Source organism: Accipiter gentilis, chromosome Z (genome assembly GCF_929443795.1).
Source record: "Accipiter gentilis chromosome Z, bAccGen1.1, whole genome shotgun sequence".
Classification (NCBI taxonomy): Eukaryota; Metazoa; Chordata; class Aves; order Accipitriformes; family Accipitridae; genus Astur; species Astur gentilis.
This window is the reverse complement of record NC_064919.1, coordinates 88941750-88962476: the sequence shown is the minus strand read 5'-3', so window position 1 is coordinate 88962476 and position 20727 is coordinate 88941750. Positions and strand designations below refer to the sequence as shown.

At 40.3% G+C, this 20727-nt stretch overlaps 1 protein-coding gene across 9 annotated transcripts in view; it reads left to right on the top strand.

Annotated features, from left to right (window-relative positions):
- The window catches only part of ATP8B1 (ATPase phospholipid transporting 8B1), a 45579-nt gene extending 25485 nt beyond the window's left edge, over window positions 1-20094 (top strand). For all 9 annotated transcript variants that reach the window (XM_049795947.1, XM_049795945.1, XM_049795943.1 and 6 more), the window contains 19 exons: window positions 373-531; window positions 707-795; window positions 1558-1748; window positions 2664-2872; window positions 3741-3784; window positions 3932-4088; window positions 5222-5410; window positions 6166-6278; window positions 6754-6918; window positions 7278-7389; window positions 8537-8612; window positions 9413-9545; window positions 10713-10998; window positions 13033-13256; window positions 14219-14302; window positions 15848-16093; window positions 16336-16474; window positions 17594-17724; window positions 18572-20094. In XM_049795947.1, coding sequence (XP_049651904.1) covers window positions 373-531; window positions 707-795; window positions 1558-1748; window positions 2664-2872; window positions 3741-3784; window positions 3932-4088; window positions 5222-5410; window positions 6166-6278; window positions 6754-6918; window positions 7278-7389; window positions 8537-8612; window positions 9413-9545; window positions 10713-10998; window positions 13033-13256; window positions 14219-14302; window positions 15848-16093; window positions 16336-16474; window positions 17594-17724; window positions 18572-18802 — 2978 coding nt within the window. In that variant the 3' untranslated portion in view covers window positions 18803-20094. The remainder of the gene's footprint in view (window positions 1-372; window positions 532-706; window positions 796-1557; window positions 1749-2663; window positions 2873-3740; window positions 3785-3931; window positions 4089-5221; window positions 5411-6165; window positions 6279-6753; window positions 6919-7277; window positions 7390-8536; window positions 8613-9412; window positions 9546-10712; window positions 10999-13032; window positions 13257-14218; window positions 14303-15847; window positions 16094-16335; window positions 16475-17593; window positions 17725-18571) is intronic.
- Window positions 20095-20727: the final 633 nt, after the last annotated feature.

Genomic DNA, 20727 nt, shown 5'->3' with positions numbered 1-20727 from the left:
CTAGACTGTAAGATCCAGAGAGACATAGGCTCATGTAGGCAGGCGTTTCTTAAAACTTGAGAAATATTAAAAGAGAAGGTGAACAAAAAGTGCCCTATTTGGCAGTAAATGCTGTGCCTAGTGGTCTTGGTGCAGAAATTAATTCTTTCTGCTATTGCAATCTGGAAAGTAAAATACCACCCGAAGATACCATATTTAAAATATCAGCAACACAGCACTGAATATTTGTACACCCTGAATTTCAAATAAATAGTTTATTCGGAACACCTGGTTTTCTCAAAGAAAACAACCTCATGAAGTAAAACTACTTCTATGGTGGGTACATTTTTATTTAACTGTTATATATTAAACATTGTCCACCAAATTTCTTAGGTCTGATTGAATGTGAAGAACCTAATAACCGACTGGATAAGTTTGCAGGAACGTTATTCTGGAGAAACATGAGTTATTCACTGGATGCTGATAAGATTTTATTACGTGGATGTAAAATCAGGAATACAGACTTCTGCCATGGAGTGGTCATATTTGCAGGTATTTATGAATTGAACATGTGTAATATTTACTGACTAAAAGCATGCCCTGTAAAGTGAAATAACATCTTTACCTTATAAACATTGACTGTATTTTTATGTCCCAGTTTTGTAAAATAGTAATAATAGCACTTGTTTACATATTGTATCTTTCTTTTTTTTTCCTTTATTTTTAGGTGCTGATACAAAAATAATGAAAAATAGTGGAAAGACAAGATTTAAAAGGACAAAAATTGACTCCCTTATGAATTACATGGTTTATACTGTAAGCCTTTTTGTTTAAAATTCAGACGTTTTGAGTTCATTTTTAAGTGAATAGAGTGAATGCAAATTCAGGAAATTTTTTTTTTTTTTCTTTTGATGTAATAAGTATGTTTCCACTTTGTTTGGCCTGGTGAGTTGAGATGAAGTAGGAGGAAATCTAAAAAGGTGCCTTGCTGTTAGCAGAATGTGTGACCCTAAACTGCAGGTGTTGGGCAGCCTACATGATGCAGAAAAGTGTTTCAAAACCAGTGTTGTAGGTGCTTCTGCTTGTCTGTACTGCACTGTTGGACAGAGACCTGAGGACCCAGGTCCTGGTCCAGATGTCCGTTCAGCCTGAAAAGTTCAACACCCGTGGTTTTTGTCCTTGGTCAGCACCTGTGGCATGCGTGTATGAGGAATACCTGCTGTCCCACAACCTGCACTCTACTGAGTGCGATTCCCTGGAATGGGGAAAGAGGAGAGAGAAGCCTGCTGGCAGGCAGAGGCACTTATCTCGGCATGACTGCGGTTCTGCCCCTGCTCCAAGCATGTTCATTTACTCTATTTGCTGCCTGCTTAAATGAACATAAAAACATGAAAATGATGCTTGGGGAATAGACTAAAATTAGAACCCAGATTATTTGGAGAGACCATTTTGTGGGAAAGTTTTGCTCCTCTTCTTACTTACAAATGTGTGTAATGTTCTATTTTGAACATGGAGATTTGGGATTTAAGTCGAGCAAATGTTTCTGAAGTGTCACAGGCCTTTCTCTGTACACTGTAGATTTTTGTTGTCCTCATCCTGCTGTCGGCTGGCCTTGCCATTGGACACACTTACTGGGAGCAGCAGATTGGTAACTTGTCTTGGTACCTCTACGATGCGCAAGACTTCAGTCCTCCATATCGCGGCTTCCTTAATTTTTGGGGATATATCATTGTTCTGAACACCATGGTTCCCATTTCCCTTTATGTGAGGTAAGTAGGTACCTAGGCCTTTAACAGCTGAATTGGTGATAAGATTGAATTACTTAACTTGGAGACTAATGGTGAATGGACTTAATTTCCCATTGGTGGTAACAAATACAGCTTAACGTTGCATGGAAAAGCATATTAATTCTCTGTCTTACTGAAAAGGCATTGGATGTCTTGCCCTCTTCACTGAGATTTTACAAGAAAGTGATCTGTATTGCTTTCCTATAAAATCATCACTCAAGGACCTTTGACTCAATTTAAAGATATCAAGCTTTTCTTACAGTATTAAGTATATCTGCTCTATACTTTGACTAAGGAGAAAATTCTCCCAAGCAATGATCTCTGACAAAATTGCAGACTTGATCGTGCTAGTATTTAACTTCTCAGCCTAATTCTGCAGTCACAGTGCATGAAGAAAACTACTTGGAAAAAAAAATTAAAATGGAAAAATCATATTTTCTAGATTTATTCTCAAAAGAGAGGTCTTACAAATCCATGAAGTATGAATAATTTTGCCTTTGACAAACCTGTCTGTAATATATTTGAATTTATCCAGCCTCGTACCAGTTCTTCTGCAAGTTGTATTTAAAATGCTATTCCCAAGTGGGATTTCTGTTTGTTATGGGAGCAGCACTATCGATACTTCTGGCTTGATAAGGCCATAGAGGCTTTTCCCCAGTTACTGCGGTGTTGTTGAAGCTGAGCTGTGTGGTCCAACATCAGTTTGAGTGGCCTGTGTAGGGGTGATGGTGCTTTGTAATGTGCTGGTAAGCGTAATTCTTTTGTCTTAAGCTCTTGGGCTGTCTGAGCAATTTGAGTCCCTGAAAATAGTCAGAGTCCCCTGAATCTGGTAATATGTCATTATTTTGAAATATGAGATGCAGCTGGAAGTGAGAACATTAATTTTATTTCGTTTAGTGTTGAAGTTATTCGTTTGGGCCAAAGCTATTTTATAAACTGGGACCTGCAAATGTATTACCCTGAGAAGGACACGGCTGCGAAGGCCAGAACCACCACGCTGAATGAGCAGCTGGGGCAGATCCACTACATCTTCTCTGACAAGACAGGAACACTTACACAGAACATCATGACGTTTAAAAAATGTTGCATAAACGGCCAAAGATATGGTAAGTCTGTGCCACACTGCTGCGCCCTGTAGCGAAAACGGGCTAGCACAGGAACTCTGATTTGTGACAGGAGGATGGGGGAAGACCATGCAAGTTCCTGTGTAGCACAGCTGGCAGCCTCTGAGCAGTCTATACAAATGAGTAGGAATTTGAATGCTTGTTTGAAGTCAGGTGCATATAAGTCTTTTTAGTTTCAACTGAACTTCCACAATTTAGCCCCAGCATTTAGAAAAGCTCCAGTAAAATTGAATTGTTTGGGTTTCCTCACTGTTTTCTCCTCTAAAAAGTGGAAACTGATAGACTTCTGTGGAAACTTCCCAGCAGAAAAGTCAGAAATGAGTAATTTACAGAATACTTCTGGTAGAAATGCTTCAGGGACAAAATTAACCTAGGAACAAATTAAAAAATTTAGTAAGAGCAGCAGTTTTTCACTTTAGTGTTAATTACTTCCTTTTCCAATCTTGTCTGGATTTCAATATTCAGAATATGCAGCATATGTGCTCCAGAGCTATTGTTTGGTCGGTTCAAATAACAAAGAATGCAGTGTGCTAACACCATGTGATTTTTAAACATCCTACCTCTGAAGAGAGGAATTTCTGACAGTGAAAGCTGTGTTAAGCCAACACGGATGTTCTGTGACAATTCCCACTGCGTGCTTTTTTTTCTTATATTTGCTTTGGTGTCACTAGTATATAAAGGTACTGTGGCTGCAAATGAGTTTGATTTTCTTAAAATCTGAGCTATTCTAGTGTGGTAGATATTCTCTCTCTTTTTTTTTTCTTTTTTTTTTTTTCTTTCTCTGTGAATGAGTTGTAAAAACTTTGTTGTTCTGTCCTGTGCCTTCTGATTGATGGTGCTTGCATTGCAGGAGATTGCCGGGATGGAGCAGGGCAGCTTCAGAGTCACCCAGAGGTAGGTTGGTCCGATGTGGTGCTGAAGTCCCTTACGGTTGGTAGAACAGGGAACATTCCCTTGCCAAAGTCTGAAGAGATGCAGGTAGGCATAAAGCAATTGCACATGAGATGACTCAAACTCTCTCTTCATCTGTTTTCTAAGCAGCAAGTGGATTTCAGCTGGAACATGTACGCAGATGGAAAGTTCTCATTCTATGATCACTATCTGATAGAGCAAATAAAATCTGGAAAGGAGCCAGAAATTCAAAAGTTCTTTTTTCTGCTTGCCATTTGTCACACAGTCATGGTTGACACTTCTGATGGTGAGTATGTTTTTTGTTTGGGTTTTTTTTTTCCTTGTATGAGTGGGAACAAGTGAAAAGGAGTGTTAGGCTGCCCTTTAAATTAAAAGCAAGAGCCGATGCTATTCCCTGTGCTGAATTTATCTGACCCTTTATGGAAGGAGAACTGTCTTTATGATAGTTACAGTTGTGGCAAATGCATATCTTAACAGCCGATTTAGAAAGGTAAGGGAACAGCTTATACAGAGGTCTTGTGTTTTCATGTTATGGGTCGTCTATCTGTTCAAATACATGTTTAAAATCTCAAAAGCATAAACCTTAAATAAAATTATAATGACACTAGCATAGTCTCTGGTTCCACATACATATGTGAAAGTACAAACACATTTGGAAACTTCTTTTCAGTGTGGAAGAACAGGTGTTTTCAGCATGACGGTTTTACGCTCTTAATCCATGACCCACAGCCCCATAGATGTATACAAATCATGTATGTCTGTCCTAAGAGTATTGGCAGCAAATAAGCAAAATGAATAACAAAAATGTAACAGAAACTAAATTCAGAGGTGAACAGCTATTGAAGATTTCATGAATGTGAAAAATAAGGTTGGAAGATTCAGTTAAAACATTGAAGAATAGTATTGCTTTACTCCCATCTTTGTGAGATATCCGTGAAATGGGCAGTCTCCTGTCTTTTCTTGCTCTTCATACTCATGTTTTTGGGGTTGTTTCTGCTACATTGTGTTGGGGGGTGTGGCCAAGGATTTGTCTTTTGGAGCTTCCTTTCAAAATGCTTAAATGAATGTATTGAGAAATTAAGATATTTAAGTCATATTTGTTTTGAGACAGAGAAGTTACAGTTTTTGCTTTTATACCTGGAGGGAAGAGGGTTCCATGACCTACCCTGTTTGGAAAGTACATGTAATAAAAAGCGGGGGGCGGGAAGGTGTCCCTAGTCCCTCTCCTCTGTGTGCACTGCTATCAGGTGCTGCAGCAGTGTATTAGAGACCACTTCAGAAAAGGAAAGGACTTTGCACATCCAGTTCTCAATCACTCTAAAGAATGGATGTGAATTTTTTAGCTGTGGTGTCCAAGTGCCCCTGTAATGCTCAGGTATATCCTGGCGTTCTCTTCTTTTCACTGTTTCAATGATACAGGTCAGCTCAATTACCAAGCAGCTTCCCCAGACGAAGGGGCCCTTGTTACAGCAGCCAGAAACTTTGGCTATGTTTTTCTTTCACGAACACAAAATACTATCACTATAAGTGAAATGGGGATTGAAAGAACTTACGATGTCCTTGCCATCTTGGATTTCAACAGTGATAGAAAACGGATGTCTGTTATTGGTAAGCTGATTACAACTAACCTTTAAAGAAGAGGTCACTTGTATTTCATAGGTGAAAAAGTACATGCAAAGGAAGTTGAAGTCAAGAATTACAGCTGTGTAACACACTGTCCTATGATAGATTTTAATCCACATAGCTTTGGATAGCAAAAGAGAGGCTTTCTAATGAGGTGCAAATGTGTCCATTAGACAGTCCTGGTGCTCAGATGTGGCCTCTGCTGAAGACCATGTTAGGTCACTTTAGTAGAAACTTGGAGAAATGCTGCAGAGATGATTTATTCCCCTTTTTCCCCAGAGAACAAACAAGTTGTATGTTCCTTTAGCTATTGGAATACTAGCTATGCAGTGTGAGGTATAAATAGCTCTTTAGTTTTGGTTTTAACTATCTTTAAAGAAGTCAGTCTTGGATAAGTTAGAGATCTGTTGGTTTTAAGGCTATAATTATGGTGCATCGTATCTCTAGCATATGTCTCTGCCCAGCTGCTGTGGGCAAGGGAGATGTTAATACTATATGAACCATTATCAAAACCATAATTCTTGGGAGTTTAAATATCCTCTCCTATCATGAGAGAGAAGAGGAAATGCACTTGTCAACCAAGTTACGTAACTGAACAATAGTAGAGATGATGAAGAAGAAACATGATTTTGTAGTTTTGGTACTTAACAGCAGTAGACTGAAAAATCTAATCTGAAACTATTCCTTTATTTAAATGTACTCTTAACATTTTGTCTCACCTCTCATATTTTACTCCACAGTAAGAGAATCAGGTGGAAATATCAGGCTATATTGTAAAGGGGCTGATACAGTAATTTATGAACGGTTGCACCCAAGGAATCTAAAGAGAGAAGCTACAGAAGAAGCACTAGATGTACGTTTGTATTTTATATGCCATTTTTACATTAAAAATTGTTTATTTCTGACTATAATCTGATTTTATTAATTTCCTTTTCCTAAGCTATTAAACCAAATGCAGACCTATAACTGGTTCTACAAGTCATCCCAAACCTGAGAAATCATCAAAGTGATACAAATTTTCATGCATGTTCTTAAAAATAAATTCATGAGAAGTGAACTTAAATTTTGCGTACATGCTTTTTTTTTTTCATAATTATCAGTATTCCAGATCACTACACTCTGTTCTATTTGTCACCTCTTCAGTCTTTCAGTTCAGACTGCCTTGTCAGCTATAATTTAATTTGTGGCATTTCTGAAATACCCAGGACTAATTGCACAGTCAGATTTGTTTTATCAGACTTACCGAACGCTTATGATCTTAACTCTTATGCTTGGACTGTGAATGAAGATTTTTGTTTTGTGGACATGTTTTTTTAATTATTTTTCAGATTTTTGCAAATGAAACTCTTAGGACACTCTGCCTGTGCTATAGAGACATTAGTCATGATGAATTTGAAGCATGGAATAAAAAGTTTGTGGAGGCCAGTGTAGCTACAACTAATCGTGATGAAGCTCTGGACAAAGTGTATGAGGACATAGAAAAAAACTTGATTGTAAGTCAAGCTTTAAATTTTTAGTGTACTTTTATTCTTATATAAGAAGAAACAGATCTTTTTGAAAATAAATTATTCTTGTTTACTAGGACATCTTGATTTGGGTCTTTTCAGTGTTTTATTGGCTTTAGAGCCATACCAGATTTTAGACTTTAATAGAATGATGGGAAATGTATTTTAGTACATGTATTTCAGTGTGGTCACTTCTGTATGCAAGAGTTTGTCTTTACTGAATTCTTAGCTTGAGCTGTACCTTGGCTTGAAGACATATCCATAACAGTGTCATTCTCTACTGAAAATGAATCAGTTTTCTGTACATGTTCATCCTACTAAATAACTGTATTTCCAATATCTTCCAGCTGCTTGGTGCAACAGCTATTGAAGACAAACTACAGGATGGAGTTCCAGAAACTATTTCCAGACTTTCAAAAGCAGACATTAAAATCTGGGTGCTTACTGGTGACAAAAAAGGTGGGTTTACTTACAGCTGAAGAGCTAGTAAAAACAGGATAAGGGCTAGAAGATAAACTGGAACAAATGTAGACTAGAAATAAACCATATGTTTCTAGAAAACCTTAGTGTGAAAGTCCATTTAAATCAAAACTGGAGGAATTTCTACAATGTGCAGAATTTAATCCCAGCTGTTCCCAGTCCAGAGTTACTGGATGGGCCTCTGTGTAACTTCTGTTCCTCCAACAGATTAACCTAGACAACTGATTTCGTGACTGTCTTCTATAGCAAAATATCCAGCTACTGCTTTTCCCAATGCAAAGCAAATGCAGGACAACTTGCTTTTAACACAAGGCTTGCTTGGCTCTGAGGGCAGGTACCAAAACTTGTCTTTTTACAGTGAAAACTTACTTTTCAAATAATCACAAGTACTGCTGACAGAGACTGATCTGCTTTTCTTTTTGTATCTGCTAGTCTGCAGTCTGGCAACATATTTTGTTAAGTCAGTTCAAAAAACAGCATTAAATTTGTAAGTAAGAATGGCTGTACTGCAGCCGGGATGGAGGTGCAGCCAGACCAGCATCTCTGACTCTGGCAAAAGCCTTGGTTCAAGGAATCCAGAGTAAGGACAGGTCAAAACTGTATGGCATATACTGTGGTTGATTCTTGCAGTGCCTTTGGTGTAATGGCTCTCTGACATGGAGAGAGCATCTCCAGCATCAAGTTAAATAGACCCTGGTAGATCTTTCTTCTGCAAATTGGCTGATAAGACTTTTCCAGATCGCTAAGAGTTTTTGCATTCAAAGTGTCTTGTAACAATGCATTCCACCACAGTAACATACATTTCATAGGAAATGTTGCATAGGAAATAGAATTCCCTGTTGTTGACTTAAAATCCATCTCCCACTGTGCCTTTATTGCCACACAGTTGTTGTTTGACAAATAACGAACAAGCATTCCCCCAGCTTCTTTGAGTTATGTATTTTTATTTTTTTTTTTCCTGTTCATTCACACTATGGTAATGAAAGGGAACTTCTCATGCTGAAACACAACTTCAAAAATTACTTAAGAGGACTTCAGGTACTTCTGGCTATTCCCAACAGTTACTCATGACAGAACTTTTAAGTAAAGACCTCTCTCTCTCTCTCTCTCTCTCTCTCTCTCATAGAAACTGCTGAAAATATTGGATTTTCTTGTGAACTCTTAACAGATGAAACAACAATCTGCTATGGAGAAGATACCAGGCAAGTGAAAAGCACAAAGCATTTCTTTTGTGGGAATTAAAAATGTTCCATTTTTAAAATTAACCCAGCAGTAACATTGGCTTATCCCACGGTAATTCTTCAATGACCGAACAGTATTTCCTGGCAGTTGTTCAGCTGTACATTGTCTGTTTCTTTGCTTTTTACAGAATTGTAATTTTACAAGGTGACCCCTTAATTGTGGGTAAAGGGGTAAAGGTGGTGATATCCTGTTTGCAGGAAGCTATACGTTCTAGGTCAACAACTGTTGACATCAAATTTGTCCTGTAGTTCAGAGAAGTCTGGAGCCCACCTGGAGTGGGCTAAGCCGGTCTCCTCCTAGTACAAATCTTGAGTAGTTACCAGATTTTGCTCTCGCTACCTGTCCCTGAACTCTAGTATTACCCCAGCTGGTCTTTCACCCTATCCCATGCTCCTGTACACAGTACAGCCCTATGCTACAAAACCACAATGGATTGCAAGGTATTCAGTGCTTAGTCATAATGAATTTGTCAAAGTGGTTAGACCCGAGGGAAGACAACATGGGACTAGGAGAACTAGGGCCTTGTAAGAGTGTTACAGCTTTTCCTGACTAATTTTTCCAATTTTTTGCTTATTTGCAAACCAGTGTGATCCTCTTTTCACTGTTGCTCTGGCACTGCTTAGAACATCACCTAATATATGGCAAAAAAAGTCCTAGCAGCATATATTGCATTTCTTTCTTGCAGATCTTCAGCCTGGGACTGATCTAGCTTAAAGTTTATTCTTGATTTTTCTGTAATAGTATCCACCTCTCTTTCCAGTGCTCTTCTTCAAACTAGGCTGGAAAACCAGAGGAACAAAGCTGGATCAAGTACACATTCCTCTCTAAGAATGAACGAGCCCTTCTTTCAGGGTAGTAAAGATCGTGCTTTAATAATCACTGGCTCCTGGTTGGTACGTACAAAAGAAGTTGTTCTGTGTATTTGAGATTTTGAGGGTACCACCAAGTCACAGTGTCCTTCACTGAGGACTCTGTTCATTTGTCTGCCTTGCTAAATCAATCAATGAAAATTCTTTGGCCATTGTGCCTATGGTTGAACACATCTGTTTGATATTTATGTTCAGAAATACTCTTGGTTTTGAAGGTTGAAAATAGCGCTTAATAAAATAAGGAATGTCTTGGGCCTTTCAAATCACCCTGGTAGCTGCCATCAAAGTAAAGCCAAGCCCTTGCAAAAGCACAGCCTGATTTTCAGAGTATTTATTCTTCATGGAGACTCTGGTCTAATGGAAAAAAAGAAAAAAAGAGAGAGAGACATGACTGCCAGCATTACAGGATGTATGACTTCAGTATAGGCACAGAAATCGTGCTTGAAATGAGAGATGGGAGTGAAAGGGTAGAAATAAAAGATTAGTTTCCTGCTCAGTCCTGCAATATAGTGCTCTCACAGGAGCTTAGAAAGCAGAAAAGAGCTTTTAACAGAGAAGTGACTAGCGGTAGTTTAGTGACTATTACCCACCATGTTGGCAGGGTGCTCTTACAGACACCTGTAAAGCAGAAAGTCCAGTGAACAGCTAAGGATTGTCTGCCATGTTTCAGCATTCCAGCCCTAAACCTTTATTTTTTATAAAGAAATGTACATCTGTGTATAAGGCATAGGAAGCAGGCTGGGGATGTCTAAAGGTAATTAGCAGGAGCGCCACATAAAATTGCAGGTCTCTGTTACCCCCTACACCAGCCAAACTGCCCCAGAGCTAACCTGGGTATTTACAGGAGACTTCTATGTGTGTTGGGCATGTTCATGCCTCCTTTAGGAGATGAGGAGGTAGGAGAGAGGGAAGTTTACATACCAGAATGTTTTCAAAACAGAAGAAATATTCCTTTGAACTCTGCAAGAAGTGCTGTGACACTAAATACAAGCATTTTACTTTTGTTAATCCCACCAAGTACATTCTTTTCATTGTTTCTATAGCTCTTTGTTCGCTCCTCTGCACAAGCATTTTATTAAAATGCTATAAACGGGTGATGGGAGCATAATGAAGTTAAGTGTTGTATAGGCAGTACTTGGAGCGCGATTTGAAATAGTGTAGAAGGGAACATAATGTATTTTTGTTACACAGAATGAAATCTTGCTAGAGAAGAAAAAGAAGAAAAAGAAGCTTAAATTGAAATTCCCTAGAACAGCAGAAGAGAAGAAAAAGCAAACTGAGAAGAGAAGAAGGGCTGAAGCTTACAAAGAACAGCAGCAGAAGAACTTTGTGGATTTGGCCTGCGAATGCAGGGCTGTGATCTGCTGTCGAGTGACTCCGAAACAGAAAGCCATGGTGGTCGAGCTTGTGAAGAAATACAAGAAAGCTATTACTCTGGCTATTGGGGATGGTGCCAATGATGTAAACATGATTAAAAGTAAGGCAGCTGTAAAACTTCGATTGGTAGGAAAGATCTCTTCTGGGTGTTCTGCAGTCTCTTCACTATTACTCTTTGTTCAGAAGACTCTACCATCTATTTCATTACCCACGTTAACATCACTTGGGTTTTGTTAGCTTCTATGCCTGTGCTTTCCCTTTTTAAGGAAGCCCTTTCTGAAATGGTTAGTGGTTTTTGCTGATATATTTTAGCTTTTTCTGTAGACATTCCCTGAGAAGGGACTTGAATTGCATCTGTTACCATGTTGTGGGTGTTGTGGGGGGAATTTAAAGAGAGGGGGGTTCGGATCGCTTAAAGAATCACCTCCCATTGTATTAGCAATAGAAAAATGATTTAATAGAAATTCATATAAAAGTGCCATTTCACAGAATTCAATGGCAAGGTTCACTGTATTACTTAGTACATGGATGAAACGCACACAGGAAAACTAAATCAGGATCAAACTGAGCTTGTGTATATAGGGACCGAAAATGTAATAGGGTAAAAGGGAATGTTACAAAGAATTAATTTCTTGTGATTTCTGCAAAGATCAGGAATGTGGAAAAGGGTAAGGAAGACCCTCCTGTTGTCACAAAGTTCAGAGAAGACCCCCTTGCTTTCTAAACTCCTGTCGGAGTCTAGGTGTGGCTGGATTGACTCCTAGTCCCAGACTTGGTCAACAGTTTATATCTAAAGAGATTACGAGTATAGTAGCAGCCTAAAATTCATTCACAGTTCAATGAAATTCACAGCAGTAATTTAAGTATAAATTTGAAAATAACTTATAATATACTTGCTATAATATGCTTAGTACATGCATGTGTGTAAAAACACTAAGAGATATACATATAAGGGTAAAAGAGAGAGGAAAAAGAGGTATGCCTGCTAAAAATTCCACTCAAGGTCAGTGAAAATATTCATGTTGAATGCTTCGGCATTTCTCTCAACGGGCGAAGGGTCGAGCCTCAAGGAGCGGAGTGAATCAGTCCTAGCTATGTCGGCTTTAAGCGACAGACCTTTGATTTTTGCAAACGGGAGAGTTTGGGAGCTCCGAGAGGTGTCCTGCTCGGAGGGAGATGCTGGTCCCAGCCCGCTGCGGTCCGGGAGAGCTCCAAGGGCCTCCGTAGTACCGCTGCTTGTGGGTCTGGGAGGTGATTGACTTTTGCCATCCACAAACTGCTGGGATGCCAGCTGTGCTGGTACCATTTCACATGCAGATAAGGGAAACTCCGAGACTGAGAAGAACTCCAAACACAGAGAGGGGCTGCTCCCAGCCTGCCGGGGGAGGACTGTACTAACAAGGTCTGCAGGTCGTTAGGAGAGAGAACTGGCTGCAGGTTGTTCTGAGAAGTGGCTCTCTCTCCTCCCTCCGCCGGGCAGCAGGAGTCCTTGAGACGCACAGCATATCTGCCTGTCTCCGCTGGGGAAGAGTTCCTGGCACAGCCAAGGGTAGCTTTGCTGCCCGGCTCCTCACGCTTATGCGAAGGGATAGCGAGCCTTCCCGAGTATGTAAATCAGCCTGGAGAGGGGCAAAGAAATGCACCACCACAGTGGTTTACAAATGTGTAATATAAAGAACAAAGCAATAGCTTAGCTGCCCCTTGCTTGGAGGCATTAGCTGTCCTGAATTGCAACTGGTGCTCTTTGACCTGCTTCCTGAGAAATCGCACTGAGAAAGAAACTTCTGGGATATGGTTTATGTTACAAATGTGTTTGTAAACTGACTGGCCAGTTCGTTCAGGGGTTTGCTTGCTCTGTCTCATTGCTTGGTCAAATTTCCATCCATTCTGATGGAACAAAGACTGAGAGAGAATCCAAGCGATGATGGAGAAGTGAGCAGTAAATAACAGGGCAAGGAAGGGCTTATGCACTGTTGTGTTAATCTTTAATGCAGTCTTTGTGCTGTATGCGGAAATAAAATGGGGTAGATGAACCTGAAGCAGAGAATAGGAACCAGTAGAAGGTTTGCCCTTGGTCATGTTGTTCCTCTCCCTTTGTTCAACATAGTGTGTGGTGTTTGTTTCATTAACTTAGCTGCCCACATTGGAGTTGGAATCAGTGGCCAAGAAGGGATGCAAGCCGTCATGTCAAGTGACTACTCTTTTGGACAATTCCGCTACCTCCAAAGACTGCTGCTGGTCCACGGACGATGGTCTTACATTAGGATGTGCAAGTTTTTAAGATATTTTTTCTACAAAAACTTTGCTTTTACACTAGTCCACATCTGGTATTCATTCTTTAATGGCTTTTCTGCCCAGGTAAGAAGGCATGCTTGTGCGTAATATTAAGAAACAGATCTTACTTTTTGTCGGTGCAGAATAGCAAAGGCTTAACCTGGGAAGTGGTGGGAACCTGAAGTTATCATCAGTAATTTCTGCAGGAGAATAGGTGGTAACTAGTAAGCTAGTTAATTACAAGCTAAGCAGTTGGTTATGATTTCAGAACACTAAAGTCAGTATCATGATTGTACAGGGAGGAAGAGATTGTTATATAGCAGTTTGGGAAACCTTTCTCAACCCTGCTACTTAAGATATTCCTAAGTGAAGTGAGATGGTGCATGTATATATCAGTAGGAAACCAAACCTGAACTTTTTTGTCTTGAACTGCTGGCTAGAATGGTTTGAAATGTGCTTCTTGTAACTGGCAGTGTTTGAAGTTCATATAGTGTTGAAAGGTTGTGTTGAAAGGACTTTTAAGAGTTGTGATGCATCTCCATGAGCATAACCAAAAGACAGGCAGATGTCAGTGCATGGACCAGCACGGAGGGTCAGGGCCATAGTCACAGACAAGCAGCCCTGCCTGAGGTTGATGCTGTTTGCTGTGATGGAAACTGTGGATGCTGAGGACAGTGCGAAAAAAGAACATAAAAAGAAACCAGGGTTCCCAGACTTGTATGTGAGATGCCAAGTGCTCATCACAGTCACAAGTGCAGCTATAAACCAGACTGAGACTTAGTTTGAGGTGTTTGGTTTTGATGGGTTTCCGGGTCAGGTAACACCCATGGTTTGTAAGGAGTGGGGCAGCTTAATACAGGCTAAAATCAGTTTCAGCAGAGCTTTGAGCTAAGGTACTGCTTGCCTTTTGCTTGCCTTCTCGGTAAACGCTGAGACAGGTGATTTAATGCTATAGTAGAGCATGTGTGAATTTTCTCAGGAATTGGAAGGGAAAGGTGTAATCAAAAAGAAATCATTAACTACTGAAATTTCTCCTCTTGTTGCAGACAGCATATGAAGACTGGTTCATCACGCTGTACAACGTATTGTATTCTAGTCTCCCGGTTCTGCTAGTTGGCTTGCTTGACCAGGTATTCTCCATGTTGTTAACAACAGATTAATCTAAAAGCTTCTAAATCAAGCCTTTAATTACACTGAAACTGTTTGCTGTGGTTTATGTACAAGGAATTTTGGGGGTTATGTTTGGTTTTTTGGATTTTAAAAATACATGCCTCTTCCCAGTGTGTGAGGTAACAAGGGACAATAAGCAGAGGGTTACTGAAATAGCCAAAATTAATCAGGTCAGAGGTCTTCAGCTCTAATGATATTTGTTAAAATATTTCTAAGTGCCTGCTACTCCATGACATCATTCACACAGCACAGCAACGGGCAGCTTTGTTAATGGAAAAGATGTTCCTTTTTTACCCTTCTGAGCTGAAGATGTAGGGACTGAACAATTTTGAATTACTGTACTTGACAGGAAGTCTTGGTGTGTAGCATTTGTTTCAATTCAGTGGGACAAGTGCTTTTGGCCTTCTCCACTTGTTTTTCCATACAAGGCTTACTTGTTGATTAGGCAAATCAATGTTTCTGCTTTCTTTTATGATAAAAGCTAAGAAATAAATTCAATACCAAATTAAGATCTCACTTGAGTATTTGTTAGAGGCTTAAAGTCAGGACATGTAATGATAGCACCCCATCTTCTGCTTATTCACCATGTTGGGAAAGGATTCCAACACAATATACAGCTGTAAAGAGCTGTGCAACTGTGGACATTCTTGTCTTGGCAAATAATGGGTTAAAAATGTAGAAGCCTGGAAACAATGTGATAGCTTTGTGAAAGATGTCCTCCATACTTGGTTCTTCCTAGTTGCCTGCACTACTCTGTGCAAAGTGCTGCTGCCCACACTGTTATTTGAGAAGGAAAAGAAATCTGCCATTTCCTTTGGGACATTGTATACTTGAGCTTCTGTTGTGGTTTAACCCCAGCCAGCAACTAAGCACCAGGAAGCGACTCATTCCTTCCCCCCCACCCAGTGGGATGGGGGAGAGAATTGGAGGGAAAAAAAAAAAAAGTAAAACTCCTGGGTTGAGATAAGAACAGTTTAAGAGAACAGAAAGGAAGAAAAGAATAATGATAATAGTAACAATAATAAAATTACTATAATAATAAAAGGATTGGAATATACAAGTGCTGCACAATGCAATTGCTCACCACCTGCCAACCGATGCCCATTTAGTTCCCAAGCAGCGATCCCCCCAACCCCACTCCTCCCAGTTTATATACTGGGCATGATGCCATACGGTATGCAACACCCCTTTGGTCAGTTTGGGTCAGCTGCTCTGGCTGTCTCCCCAACTTGTTGTGCCCCTCCAGCCTTCTTGCTGGCGGGGCATGAGAAGCTGAAAAATCCTTGACTTAGTCTAAACATGACTTAGCAACAACTGAAAACATCAGTGTGTTATCAACATTCTTCTCATACTCAACCCAAAACATAGCACTGTGCCAGCTACTAGGAAGAGAATTAACTATCCCAGCTGAAACCAGGACAGCTTCTTACTCTTCAGAGCTCACACAGAGAACAGGAAATTGCAGCAACTTCTTTTTTTCTTTTTTCTTTTCCCCCTTTATTAAGGATGTGAGTGACAAATTGAGTCTTCGGTTCCCTAGACTGTACATTTTGGGACAGAAAGATTTACTTTTTAACTACAAGAAATTCTTTTTAAGTTTGCTTCATGGTGCTGTAACTTCATTGATAATCTTCTTCATACCATATGGAGCTTACCTTAAAACTATGGGACAAGATGGAGAAGCACCTTCAGATTATCAGTCATTTGCTGTCACAGCAGCATCTTCTCTTATATTTGTCGTCAATTTTCAGGTAAGTAAGCTTAGCTTCCTGATATCTGTTGCTTTGAGACACTTTCTGGTCATGTTGCTAAATTTGTGTACTAAAAGTGTAACAATACACAAAAAGCTTCCCTTTTTTGCCTTCTGTCTTCTCTGTTGATGCTTTCTCTCTAACTGGATGAGAGATGACTCAACCAAAATGCTGTAAGTCTTCAGAGTAGTTGACATTATTATGAGTTAATAAACTCATTTAGAGCTTTTGTTTGCTTTCAGATTGGCTTGGATACATCTTACTGGACTTTTGTTAATGCTTTTTCAGTATTTGGGAGTATTGCACTTTACTTTGGTATCACATTTGACTTCCACAGTGCTGGAATCCACGTCCTTTTTCCTTCTGCCTTTCAGTTCACAGGTCAGTCCTTGTGTTTTATGTTTCTTGTTCCTGTCTCACACAGCTTTAACTTGAGCAGAACTATGGCCAAAATGTCATGGCATAAACCCGATGCCTGTGAAAGGAAATTATGTTAAATACTAATTCACTTCCAAGGAAGGGGTTTGTTTGTGTTTGGGGACAGGTTTCTTTATTGGAGTATTTCTTTCCTTTCAATGAAAATCAGCTGGAACTTGACATTGCCCAGCAGTAGGAGTCTGCAGATGAAAACTAAGTTAAAGTTGGTGGAGCAGCTTAAAGTAAAGGGAATGTGATGATCTGGCAGGGTATGTGTTTGCCAAGTTGCTCTAACTGATCAGTGGAAGGTAAAACCCCAAAGTAAGACAGAGCCAAATGCTGTTAGCAGCTACTTGGGATTTTGCTGGGAAGTCCAGGGAGGTGTAAGTAGCAGCCAGTTGGAAATTTTTTTCTGAGGAAAACTTTGCTTCCTAATTTTCCTAGTGACAAATCTTTCATATGTCGTGTTGGATCTAACCCCCCACCCCCCACAAATAACAACCCCCCTCATTTTTATGTTCTCATTTTTAAGCTGAGCCCAACTGAAAAAAGGTAGTTGCCTGTAATATAATGTTTTTTCTTTGACTTTAACCAATGTTTTATACTTCTGTAACTTCCTTCTACCTGAATACTCTATGCATTTCAGAAGTTTATAAAGATATGGCTGCTACTTAGTTTGATAGAAAGTTCCATGAGGTTGGGTGTTTGGCTACTAAATATCACTTGCTTTCTAGACCATGTACATACCAATACCGGGAGTTTTTCTTGCTTTGCCTGTTTTAAAGCAGGACAAAAGCCATGCATCTCAGCCAAGTGTTTGTCTTGCAGTGTCAAGTAACTCTTAAAAGGGCTTTGACATTAATATGGATACATTATAGTAGAAAGGCTCTATAAAATTCTTTCCTATTATGCTCTCTTTATAGTAGAGTCTCTGAATAAATGCATGATGTTGTGTTACACAGCAGAATACCTGAATGTTAGGTCCTAAGGAAAAAAGCTGTGGCTTTTAGTATCTTATTTGTATTTTATAACTAGCTTACTTGATCATGTCATAAACTAATTTTTTGCTCTTTTTATTCCTAGGAACTGCTCCAAATGCTCTAAGACAGCCGTACCTCTGGCTGACCATGATTTTATCAATTGCTATATGCTTACTTCCTGTAGTGGCACAGCGTTTCTTATCAATGACAATTTGGCCTTCCGAAAGTGATAGAGTGAGTAAAGTCTTAGGTTATTTTGGTTAATTTGGCCTGTATTTACTTACAGGAGTCAGTATGGGTGCTAGTATTAGAGACAAATAAGTGACTGTGAGACTGGAGCTCAGGTCCCGTGGCCAGGGAGGGTGGCAGCAGGGCTTTCCAAAGGCCAGACCGAGCCTGCCTTCTAGCTGGATGACGGGAACTGGTGCTGTGACGCTTTGCCATCCAAAGCAGAGTGTCACTTTGATGTGTTCTTTCCCAGTATCTTCCTTGTGTGCTTCTGTGGGTTGCAGAGGTGCATGTACAAGCTGAGCACGCAGTTCAGTGTGGGCTCATTCATCATTTGTCTTGGTTGAGCACTTGACTTTGTAAAACCACAGAAACCCACTTTGAAGCTACTGATGGCCTGACTTGTTTTTATTTGGGCTGTGTTGGAGTGCCCGTTCTTATGCATCAGAGCATTGTGGACAGTTTTTGTTTGCTTCTGTTCTGCCTTGAGCTGGGAAATAGCATATGGGTATGAGAAGTTAAAATTGCAGTGGTAGCGTTTAAAAAGATACTAAAGAAGTGTCAGTATGAGAACGGAGTAAGAGCTTTCCATTACATATATTCAGTCCACTTCAGTGAAAGACATTTAAAGATAAATGAAAATAATGAAGTTCAAAATAATACAGTAAGTCTTCCTGAAATGGCAATGTGTTACTGCATATATTCATGTTTCTAACAAAATCAAATACAAACAAGAGAACCCTCCTGTTAAGCAGTTTAAGGATGTAAAAAAGTATCGGGTAAATGACAGTAAATGCAAACAAGCTGTTTTCCCTTGTAATCCATAAACTAATCTGTCTTTGCATGTGTGAAGATTCAGAAGAACCGTAAGAAATACATGGCAGAAGAACAACAGTGGAAGCGAAGGCAGAGTGCTTTCCGCCGAGGGATATCTGGCCGTCGTTCTGCTTATGCTTTCTCCCATCAGCGGGGATATGCTGATCTTATTGCTTCTGGGCGCAGCATACGGAAAAAACGGGCTCCTTTAGATGCAGTCCTAGGCAACGGTGTGACAGAAGTCAGAGATGCTTGTGAAACAAGCTGATTTACTGCATTTTGGGGAGAAGCTTCTTATCCCAAGGATTGCACAAAAAAATATTTTTTTTTTTAAGCAAACTCAGGATATTTTTTTTAACCAAATGGCATAAGGATATGAAGATTTTTATGTTTTATCACAGAACTCCCTGGTTTTGGACTACTGGAAACATAGAAAGGCCAAGAGTTCTCTACGGAGCTACTAATCCTTGTGCAACTGATATCTGTTTAATGTGAAAGTGAAGGATATGTGTGCTAGGGTATGAAAACCCAGCATTGTAATTTTTTATTTTTATTTTTTAGTGATGCCTGGAATTGCAAACTTTTTTCACATTTTAATAATACATTGGTATAAAACTGCACCTACATTTCATATTTTGTCTCTGAAAGCAAACTGCTAAGTAGCAGTTACCCTGTGTGCACCATTTCATTAAATTGCACAGTCATAATGGCAAATCAGATGATCAGTCTTTTGAGAGGGCCTTAGGTATTCTCAGCTGAGCTTGTACAGCTGAGATTAAGATATATCTGGTGATAAACTTAAGTCCTTATTAGGAAATCTGACACTTACAGGTGTGATTTCTGTTCCTTTCTCTTTCTTCAACGTTGACTACAACTTGCTGCACCAAACAGCGATAGATAGTTCTTTGCATCTTGTTAGTACGAGTGATATGTCAGTATTCCTTTCATAGCCAGTTCCTCGCTTTCCCCTGGAATAAAGAGATCTGAGTTGATAATTGAGAGGGGGTTTCTTCCTCACTTGTTTTTTGTTTCTCTGTCTGTCTCTCTTTCCAACTCTGGAATATCTTTGTATCTACTTATACAGTGTATTTATGAACAGATATATCTAATCTCTGGAAAGCTGCCCTTTGGGCTGGCGAAAGTTTATTCATTTCAGTTTTAGATACAGCGCTCGATAATGGATAACTAGAAGACAGTTGCTTTTAGATGGAACATATTTCACTTGCTAGCGAGTCAATTCTTAAGAGCGTAAAAAGTGTTTTTATGAGAGTCTCTTTACATTTGCAGATACTTTCACTCTTCAAGTTGAGATGTTTGAATGTTTCACTTCTATCTACCGAGTCGCAGACTAACGTTGATTACTGAAATGGTTTTATAGTAAAAATTATGATACGCAGCTCTTGTATAATGGAATGTACATTTCAAAAAATTTAATGCAAATAAATATCCTAAAGTTTACAGCTTCTCATCTAGTAAGTATATGGGTAAGAATAGAAGTGGGAGGGGAGTACAAGTAGGAAGCAGAGATAGTTCATCCCTCATCGAGACAGATGGAGGTTGGCCTTTAAAAAAAGAAAAAACCCGAACCCCACCACATGTTGGACTCCAAGCTGGGGTGTAATATTAAATATGTAAAGGGAGGTGGGTATAGTCCTCTTATTTCTGACGAGACTTACTAAAGACAACCCTTTGGTTGGCTTCGGCCGGCCTCGAAAAGCGAGGCTGCGTTAGCTAAGGTCTGATCGTCTGAAGGGTGACCTAGGCGCTAAGCAGCCGCTGAGAAGGGCGTTGAAAGCGTCCCTCCCCTCACGAGAAGATGTTCCTGCTCGTCCTGCCAGGGCAGGCAACGGCGGAGTTGGCTCCGTGGTGCCCACGGTCGCTCCACCGGCGTCGCCTGGCTGCTGGGGGAAACCGGCAGGCCACCCCCGCCGGGACCGCCGTCTTCGCGCTGAAGCCTCCCCAGGCGGCGTCGAAGGCTGCAAGTTCCCAGGTACAACCACTCTTCCTCACAGCGGCCTCCCTCGCCCCCTCCCTACCGCAGAAGCGCTTCGGCCGCCGCTCCAGCCTGTCCCGCCCGTCTCCCCCCCCCGCGGGCCCCGGTAGGGTTCGGGCCGCAGCCCGGGGCTCCCCGCGCACGCGGGCAGGGGCGGGGCGGCTGATGCAAGGCGGCGGCGGGTTGGCTCAGGGCGGCGG